Source organism: Phyllobates terribilis, unplaced genomic scaffold (genome assembly GCF_046119375.1).
Source record: "Phyllobates terribilis strain yellow unplaced genomic scaffold, ASM4611937v1 Scaffold_12__6_contigs__length_324123572, whole genome shotgun sequence".
Classification (NCBI taxonomy): domain Eukaryota; kingdom Metazoa; phylum Chordata; class Amphibia; order Anura; family Dendrobatidae; genus Phyllobates; species Phyllobates terribilis.
This window is the reverse complement of record NW_027362772.1, coordinates 55,121,632-55,131,815: the sequence shown is the minus strand read 5'-3', so window position 1 is coordinate 55,131,815 and position 10,184 is coordinate 55,121,632. Positions and strand designations below refer to the sequence as shown.

The following is a 10,184-nucleotide window of genomic DNA, read 5'->3' as shown; positions in this document are numbered from 1 at the left end:
ACAGCGCTGTCTATCACCAGTGAGGGACTGATTGAAAAATCAGCGGGAGGAATGGCGCACTGAGCATCTTGGCTACACCCAGAGTGCACCAAAAACCTAATTAGCATATTTGATAGCTGCCTCATTTCTGCAGGAACAGAAATTCAATTAGTTTGATTTTTGTAGGAGCCGTATTTTTTATGTTTAAATAAAATGTTGACAACTATTAAAGTTTTTAGCTGGTTCACTGTCTTGTAGAACCAGAAGTCACAGCAAGAAGCACAGAACACAACTGCTCAATGACAAAGCAGCAGCAGCAGAAGCAGCAGCGTTAGACCACATCCTTTAATGTCCACGTGACCACACAGGAAGTAGCCGGATGCGTTCCAACTGGCATCGAGGTTTGAAACGCATTAGTCACGCCCCCTCCCCCTGTGCGTAAATGACGTTGTCCAATCGGGTTCATCCCCGGCTAGAAAAGGCGTAAGCGTAACGCCGCTCCCCTTCTTCAGCGCCTGGGAGACCCCGTTTTTCCCTTTTGCCTTCTCGGCTCTACAGAGAGAAGGTGAGTGCGGCCTGCTGCGGCCGGAGCTGCGGGGTTTCCTGTTTTTTGGGACCGGAGTGATTAGCGGGACGCGGCGGAGCTTATGTGATGACAGTGGAGCGGGGTTTTAGGCCGCGGCGTGAGCATGTGGTCAGGAAAGCGGCTTGTGCGGCTCCTCCCTCCGCCTCTGTGGCTGGTATCCTGGTGCCGCATGTCCCCGCATGGGGCCTGTGTACTGGATGCGGCAGGCTGAGCACATGGGCCCACTGTGTAGACCGGCCGCCATTACTGGACCCTTATACCCTGGGGGTCTCTGCCACAGATAAATGTGCCCCCCCCCCCAGGCTTCGCTCCTTATCCGGGGAGGGTCATGTGACTGCTGAGGGATGGGACCCCCCTTCTAGACAACGTTGGGGTATTGTGTGATTAGCACTGCTGTTACCCTTTGAGCTATGGGGGCTCAGGATGGTGATCATAAAACAAAACCTTGGTCCAGGGGCCTGGACCAGCGCAGTGTGAACTGCCCCCTATCTGCTGGCGTCAAAGGGGGCTATAGAGGTGCTGAGTATGCCGACAGGAGCGAGTTCACACTGCACTGGTCTGGGCCCCTGTACCGACGTTTTGTTCTATGATTACTGGGGGTCCAACCATCATGAGCCCCCATGGACAGAAGAAAAACTGGACCGCAGTGTTTGCTGTCCTGTTGAGTAGCTGATTGCAGTCTATTACTCTGTTATCAGCCATTGTCTCCAGGAATCGGATATCGATCCCCGGCAGGTGCTGCTCTTTCTCTTGAATGGTTCACGTGACTGATACCGGGGTCTGCTGTGGGAACAGACCCCCATTCTTGAGATCAGTCCTGTGTGATGGTCGGACCCCTCAGTGGTCACTGAACCAGCGCACTGCAGTCTTCTTACCCGTTGGTGTCCCCAGTGCCTCTTATGATTTATAGCCCCCTATAACGTTGTACCGGTCTGTAAACGGGTGCAGACATGGTGCTGGCACACTGTAACACACCTGAGTCAGCATTGGACCTGGGGAGGGGGAGTAAAGAACTGTTTATGGAGGACGAGGGTTTTCTGTAGCTGAAAAACTAGTGTCCGGCATCACTTTTCTATGCAATACTGTTAGGGATATCACTTGGATACGGCGCTTCCTGTGGCTGAGGGCATGCTGGGAATTGTAGTTTTACAACAGCAGGAGGTGCAAGTTGATGGCTGCTGAATGATGGGAGCGCCCCCTCTGGTTGTGCCGGGGGTAGTCACTGGGTTGGATTATTTCAGTGAATACTTTAAGGTGTTTCCTTTCTATTCAGATGCCCGGAGTCACCGTGAAAGACGTGAACCAGCAGGAGTTCGTCAGAGCCCTGGCTGCTTTCCTCAAGAAGTGAGTAGTGATGATGGTGGTGGTAGTCGTCTGTGTCTTGTGGGGTCGTTGGTGATTTTCACGTATTGATCGTCTGTTTCTAGGTCTGGTAAACTCAAAGTTCCCGATTGGGTCGACACAGTGAAGCTGGCGAAACACAAAGAGCTGGCACCATACGATGAGAACTGGTTCTACACCCGCGCTGGTAAGAGCCACGTGATGGCGCTGTGCAATCTCCAGGTGTCCTGCCACGTATTTGTGAGGCGCTGATGCGTAGCGTTCATGAGATCGTGATTCTTGTTATACATAGCAGAGCTGAAGCCCTGCTATGTGTAGCACGAGCGATCGGACAAGCGCAGCATCAAGTCCCCTAAGGGGACGATTAAAGTAAAAAAAGTAAAAAAAAAGTTATAAAAAAATCCACAAGTTCATATCACCCCCTTTTTGCCCCATAAAAAAAATACACGTTTGGTATTGTTGCGTTCAGAAATGCCGGATCTTATAAAATATAAAATTAATCCGATCAGTAAAACTGCATAATAAGAAAAAAATCAAACGCCAGAATTGCATTTTTTGGGGGGGTCGCCTAAACATTGCAATAAAGGGCGACCATAACATCGTACCTACCCCAAAATGGTATCAATTAAAATTTCAGCTCAACGCGTGAAAAGTAAGCCCTCGACCAGCCCCAGATCTCAAAAAATAGACGCTACGGGTCTCGGATAATGGCGGCATAAGCAAAAACTTTTTTTATGTAAATTTCAGTTTGTCACCATTTTAAGTAAAAAAAAAAAAAAAACTACATGTTTGGTATCTGCGTACTCGTAGTGACATGGGGAATCATAATGACAGGTCCGTTTTACCATGTGGTCAACATGGTAAATAAAATGCCCTAAAAACAATTGTGGAGTTGCACTTTCTTTGTAATTTCACAGCAATTTTTTTCCCGTTTTACAATACACGATATGGAAGATGCGGTCCAGGCTGACCATTTCCATCAGAGGTGGCTGCGGTGGACCTTCAAGACTTGGTTTTGGCTAGTTTACCACATGGTTTGTCTCCTTGATCTGGTTGACAGCTGTTTGGACCCCCTGTGACCAGTTAGCGAGGGTCATTTATAGGCGATACCCGGGGGGAGTTTCCTGCTTTGAAGGTCATGTGCACAGAACATCTTCTTCCGCCATGTTTTTCTAGGCGAGACCACTTCATTGGAACCATCGGCAGGCTTTGTCGGGTGTCTTTGACCGCCCGGTTATCCCACCACTATAATCCCTCTGACCCAGCCTAAAAGTACAGCAATTGCGATGGTGTTCTCACTAATAACGGGGTCTCCTGCCGTTTGTATCTTTCAGCCTCCACAGTCCGGCACTTGTACCTCCGTGGCGGTGCTGGTGTAGGCTCCATGACCAAGATCTATGGCGGGCGCCAGCGCAACGGGGTAATGCCAAGTCACTTCAGCCGCGGATCAAAGAGCGTCGCCAGGAGGGTTATGCAGGCACTGGAGGGCCTTAAAATGGTGGAGAAGGACCCCAATGGGTAAGTGTGGCCGCAGTCAGCGGTGTAGTCAGTCATGTACCGGGTACAATGGCAGAGAGATCAATGAGAAGGGTTGTCATCTGTGATAAAGCTGCCTGTTTTATGCAGCACAAGCCCTACATCAGGGAAGACGGTGGCGGCTTTTTTTTTTTTTTTTTTTTTTTTAGATTTATCTGTTTTTTTGGAATTGTATATTATAGCGTAATTTATTCCATGGCACTTTACATATGAAAATGGGTATGTACAATAATCTTAGATAGTCATTGACTGGTACAGTGGGAGTGAGGACCCTGCCCATGAGGGCTCAGTCTACAAGGGATGGGTGAGGATACAGTAGGTGAGGGCAGAGCTGGTGGTGTGGTGGAGCGAGGGTTACTGCAGATTGTAGGCTTGTCGGAAGAGGTAGGTCTTCAGGTTCCTTTTGAAGGTTTACACGGTAGGCGAGAGTCTGATATGTTGGGGGTAGAGCGTTCCAGAGTAGGGGGGAAGCACGGGAGAAATCTTGTATGCGATTGTGGGAGGAGGAGATCTTGTGAGGATCAGAGGTTGCGTGCAGGTATGTACTGGGAGACTAGGTCAGAGATATATGGAGGAGACAGGTTGTGGATGGCTTTGTATTCCATGGTTAGGGTTTTGAACTGCAGTCTCTGGGTAATGGGGAGCCAGTGAAGAGATTGACAGAGAGGAGAGGCTGGGGAATAGCAGGGGGACAGGTGGATTGGAGGTGTGCGAGAGTGGTAGAAGGGAGGCCACAGAGCAGGAGGTTGCAGTAGTTGAGGCGGGAGATGAGGGCATGCTCTAGTGCAGGGGTCTCAAACACGTGGGCCGCATGCGGCCCCTGAGGCTGCTTTATGCGGCCCGCAGGCACAGACCCCTTGACGATCCCGACCTGGTCCAGGAGGAGCCGCCGACAGCAGCGCTGAATTGCCGCACAGAGACTGTTTCCCAGCACTGCATTTCCAATGCCAGCCGCTGGCCAATCAGAGGCCAGCAGCTGATATCTGCGTGTCGGCGCAGCGAGTATGACGTCATTGCCATATGCAGATGTCAGCTGCTGGCCTCTGATTGGCCGGCGGCTGACATTGAAAATGCTGTGCTGGGAGACAGTCTCTGTGCGGCAATGCAGCGCTGCTGTCGGCGGCTCCTCCTGGACCAGGTCGGGATCGTCAAGGGGTCGGACTGTGTGTGGTGCCTGCGGGCCACATCTGCAGGAAGGCCGCCGAGGGAACGGAGGACAGGTGAGAATCATCTTTTTTTTTTCTATTTTATGTGTGTGAAGAACAGCACAGGGGGCACAGAGCCACAACATGGGGACTGGGATGGGGCACAGAGCCACAAGAGGGGACCTGGATGGGGCACATAGCCACAAGAGGGGACCTGGATGGGGCACATAGCCACAGGATGGGGACCTGGATGGGGCACAGAGCCTCAAGATGGGGACCTGGATGGGGCACATAGCCACAGGATGGGGACCTGGATGGGGCACATAGCCACAGGATGGGGACCTGGATGGGGCACAGAGCCACAGGATGGGGACCTGGATGGGGCACATAGCCACAAGAGGGGACCTGGATGGGGCACATAGCCACAAGATGGGGACCTGGATGGGGCACAGAGCCACAAGATGGGGCACAGAGCCACAAGATGAGTACCTGGATGGGGCACATAGCCACAAGATGGGGACCTGGATGGGGCACATAGCCACAAGATGGGGACCTGGATGGGGCACATAGCCACAAGATGGGGACCTGGATGGGGCACAGAGCCACAAGATGGGGCACAGAGCCACAAGAGGAGTACCTGGATGGGGCACATAGCCACAAGATGGGGACCTGGATGGGGCACATAGCCACAAGATGGGGACCTGGATGGGGCACATAGCCACAAGATGGGGACCTGGATGGGGCACAGAGCCACAAGATGGGGCACAGAGCCACAAGAGGAGTACCTGGATGGGGCACAGAGCCTCAAGATGGGGACCTGGATGGGGCACATAGCCACAGGATGGGGACCTGGATGGGGCACATAGCCACAGGATGGGGACCTGGATGGGGCACAGAGCCACAGGATGGGGACCTGGATGGGGCACATAGCCACAAGAGGGGACCTGGATGGGGCACATAGCCACAAGATGGGGACCTGGATGGGGCACATAGCCACAAGATGGGGACCTGGATGGGGCACAGAGCCACAAGATGGGGACCTGGATGGGGCACATAGCCACAAGATGGGGATCTGGATGGGGCACAGAGCCACAAGATGGGGCACAGAGCCACAAGAGGAGTACCTGGATTGGGCACATAGCCACAGGATGGGGACCTGGATGGGGAACATTGCCACAGGATGGGGACCTGGATGGGGCACAGAGCCTCAAGATGGGGACCTGGATGGGGCACAGAGCCTCAAGATGTGGACCTGGATAGGGCACATAGCCTCAAGATGGGGACCTGGATGGGGCACAGAGCCACAAGATGGGGACCTGGATGGGGCACATAGCCACAAGATGGGGACCTGGATGGGGCACAGAGCCACAAGATGGGGACCTGGATGGGGCACAGAGCCACAAGATGGGGACCTGGATGGGGCACAGAGCCCCAAGATGGGGACCTGGATGGGGCACATAGCCCCAAGATGGGGACCTGGATGGGGCACATAGCCCCAAGATGGGGACCTGGATGGGGCACATAGCCCCAAGATGGGGACCTGGATGGGGCACATAGCCCCAAGATGGGGACCTGGATGGGGCACATAGCCCCAAGATGGGGACCTGGATGGGGAATGTTGCCACAGGATGGGGACCTGGATGGGGCACATTACTACAAGATGTTTTCCATTATTACTATATGATGCTAATTGTAAGACAATATTACTATATGTGGCCAATTGGGGGAAATAAAATTGTAAAAAAAATAAAATAAAGCATGAAAAAATATTGGGCACTAAAAATGCTGTTTTATATGTAAACTAAAGTAAACACAAAAAAGTGCACGTTTATTATCGCCACATCCATAACGACCCAAGCCATAAAAAAATAAACACGGGAAAAATGTTCAAAAGGTGTATACAAAAAAAATGGTATCACTAAAAATGTCACATTGAACAAAGAATGCGGCCCCCCCAAATTCAAATTTTTTCCATGTGCGGCCCATATACCCAGCCGAGTTTGAGACCCCTGCTCTAGTGTTTTTGCAGATTCGTGGTTGAGGAATGCACGGATCCGGGAGATATTTGAATCGGCAGGATGTGGAAAGGGCTTGGATATGAGGTTTGCAAGAAAGATCAAAGTGCAGGGTTACCACAAGGCAGCGAGCTTGTGGGACTGGGGAGAGTGAGCAGCCATTGACGTTGATAGGTCAGTTGGGGGGGATGAATGAGGTGGTGGAAAGATGATGAATTCGGTTTTGTCTATGTTAAGTTTTGGAAATCTGTCAGAGAAAAAAAATGAAATGGCAGGCAGACATTGTGGGATTCTGGTTAGTAGGGAGGAGATATCGGGTCCAGAGAGGTAGATCTGTGTGTCATCAGCATAGACGTGATACTGAAAGCCGTGAGACTCTATGAGCTGTCCCAGGCTGAAGGTGTAGATGGAGAAGAGCAGGGGTCCTAGGACTGAACCTTGGGGGACACTGACAGATGGGGGGGTGAGAAGAAGTAGCGATGGGGGACACTGACAGATGGGAGGGGGAGGGGGGTGAGATGAGGAGGTGGTGTGTGTGGGAGACACTGAATGTCCTGTCTGTTAGGTATGAGGAGATCCAGGATAGGGCCACGTCTGTGATGCGGAGAGATGAGGGAATGGTCCACTGTGTCGAAGGCAGATGACCGATCCAGGAGGAGGACAGAGTAGTGTCATTTGGATTTGGTGGTCAGTAGGTCGTTGTTTTCCTCCTTTCTGAGATGTTACCGGATCATCACTACGTCAGTTACCAGCGTGTGATTTATTAACCCGTCCTGATCTTGCCTTACAGAGGTCGCAGATTAACTTCCCAAGGACAGAGAGACTTGGACAGAATTGCTGGACAGGTGAGCCCCCCGCTGTGGCGTCCCCTCATTATGCAGGGGTGTGACCCCCTATAATGGTTCCATGTTGTTGATCTGTGAAATGGACTCTCCTGATCTTCAGAATGGGATGTGATGTCGCCCTCAATACTAAATATACGGTGGTAGTAAGGCCTGGTGCATTAAAGGAGTTGAGCAGCGACAAGTTGGAATTTTGGCACATCTCTGGGGGTCTCACCGGTGGGACACTTTCCTGTCATGGGGGGGGGGGGGATGTCTGTGGATATGAGCTGCTATCCTATTCATGGTATAGATGGCAGAGGAGACAACATCTTTGTCAGTCTTGTAATTGGTTGGGCCCCTTTATCCTGGGGTAGTGGAAGTCTGTCCTCCACCCATCTGTAGATAAGGGGTCACCTACTCTAGTGATTTTTGGGGGTCCCAGCATTTGCATCATCAAACATCTGACACCCATTGGGGTGAGCTTCCGTAAAACCACTAATTTCATAATCTTGCTGTGTGAACAGGCGGCTGAGCACCTGATGAAGCAGCAAAATGCTCATTTATCAGGTGAAACGATTTTTATAGGGAGTCTGTCAGCACAGAGAGAACAAGCAGGTGGGAAGGTGCATATAAATGATTGATCCCACCATGGTGGTGCACAGAGCACCCATTGCTTGGTTTGAGCAGTCATTCTGTGCTTTACTTTTGAAGGGAATCTGTTAAGACAAGGTGACTGTTCAAACCAGGCACAGGCGCTCGATGCTTCACTTCATTTTTATTCACTTTTCCATCTATCCCCTCCATTCACTGGCTCAATCAAGCCAGAGCGGTCAACCAACGAACAGGTGGGAAGGTGTGTATAAATGATGGGGAAGTGCTTGGTTTGAACAGTCATCCTGTGCTGACAGTTACTTTAAGGTGTTTAAAAATTGTTCTCGGCATCACATCTTGCGGTTTAAACAGGACCTGTGCTGCCGAGAGCATCTGCCTATGTGCACTCTGCAATCTATATGGATTGTTCTGTGCACATCACACAGATGGTAAACTGCCACCAATTAGTTACATGTTTAACCACCCTGCATTGTCAGTGTGAACGCTCCCCTAGATAATGTTCACGTTCGGCTCCTTGTCTGTAACCTCTTGTATTCTTCACATTGGCGATGACTTTCTACTGATCTCTGTATTCTCCTTCCCTCATAGGTCGCAGCGGCCAACAAGAAACATTAAGTCAAGTTTGTTAAAAATAAAACTTTCTGTGAAACTGAAGACTACGTAGTGTTTTTTAATAAAAGATCAAATTCTCATGAATTGTATTAGAAGCGATTTGATGCGTTGATCAGCCATCGGGCCTGCCCGTCACACCGGCTGCACAAGACTCTGTCGTTATGGAAGCGCTGGGTGTCCTGTCACTGTAAGGGGTCTGTTCACACACTGACACTGCAGCCAATGATTTACTGCTGATATAAGACCTTCATTAAACTCCTGGCTGCTATAGGAAAGTATTGTCATCCAGTGATTTTCTTCCTGTTGTCGGAGCTCACTGTCAAATGCCTGTGGTACCTCAAACGATAACAACTGTGCCAGCGGAGAGGTTCATCAGACGGACTCTTGCTCTCTGATGCCCAGCAGTACTGATAATGGCCTGGTATTGGAATTAAAAAAGTCACAGCATAAGATCACTGATGTATTCTCAGTTGACTCATTCTGCAGCCAGCAATATCCAGTGCAGCACAGAGGCTATAGAAGGCAAATTGCTAAATTTAAAAAAATCTTTCCTAATCCACCTCTGCTGCCGAGTACTGATCAGTACTTGATCACTTGTTTTTTGGCAGCTTTTTTTCTTTTCCATGCATCCTGCAGTCAGTGCTCTGATCAGTGATGCAACTCACTGATCTGCACTTGTGCTTGCCATTTTTTAGGACACTCTTTGCACCACCTCCTTGTGTGTCCTACAGCTGCCGAGCTGCTGATCAGACACACACCTGTGCTTGCTTTTTTTCCACTTTTTTTTTTCTCCCCTTTTTTCACCACATCTGTGCGTGTGTCCTTCAGCCGTTGAGCGCTGGTTGGTGACTAATATCACTGACTGGCTTTTGGTTGTTGTATTTTTTTTGTTTAAAGTAAAAAATCATTCAGATTAGTTGTTAGGACTAGATTAGCAACAGTAAAAATATACTTTAACCCCTTCATGACCAGAGCATTTTCGTTTTTTGCTCCCCTTGTTCCCAGAGTCATAGTGTTTGTATTTTTTGGTCAATATGGCCATGTGAGGGCTTATTTTTTGCGGGACGAGTTGTACTTTTAAACGCCTTCACTGGTTTTACCATATCGTGTATGGGAAAACGGGGAAAAAATTCCAAGTGTGGTGAAATTGCAAAAAAATGCAATACCACAGATGTTTTTTTTTGTTTTTTTTACCACGTTCAGTGAATGCTAAACCTGACCTGCCATTATTATTCCCCAGGTCATTATGAGTTCGTAGACACAGAACATGTATTGGTTTTTTTATTTAAGTGGTGAAAAAAATCCAAAGTTTGCTATATAAAAAAAAAAATGGCGCCATTTTCGGAGACCCTTAGCGTCTCCATTTTTCTGGTGCTGGGTGAGGGCTTATTTTTTGCGTGCTGAGCTGAAGTTTTCATTGATACCATTTTGGGGTAGATATGATGTTATGATCGCCTGTTATTGCATTGTATTGCAATGTTGTGGCGACCAAAAAAACCGTAATTCTGGCTTTTAGAATTTTTTTCTCCATTTA

General features: G+C 49.6%; 1 protein-coding gene across 2 annotated transcripts; it reads left to right on the top strand.

The window, feature by feature from the left end:
• Nucleotides 1–457: 457 nt before the first annotated feature.
• RPS19 (ribosomal protein S19) lies at nt 458–8,692 on the top strand. 2 transcript variants are annotated; one of them, XM_073657698.1, is made up of 6 exons: nt 460–544; nt 1,839–1,909; nt 1,993–2,093; nt 3,241–3,424; nt 7,393–7,447; nt 8,627–8,692. In XM_073657698.1, exons 2-6 carry the CDS (start codon nt 1,839–1,841, stop codon nt 8,651–8,653), a joined length of 438 nt encoding a protein of 145 aa, XP_073513799.1. In that variant the 5' UTR covers nt 460–544; the 3' UTR covers nt 8,654–8,692. The 2 variants fall into 2 exon arrangements, with proteins under 2 accessions (XP_073513800.1, XP_073513799.1); XM_073657699.1 differs by lacking the exons at nt 7,393–7,447; nt 8,627–8,692 and adding an exon at nt 7,168–7,270 and having other exon boundaries at nt 458–544.
• The last annotated feature ends 1,492 nt before the right edge of the window (nt 8,693–10,184 follow it).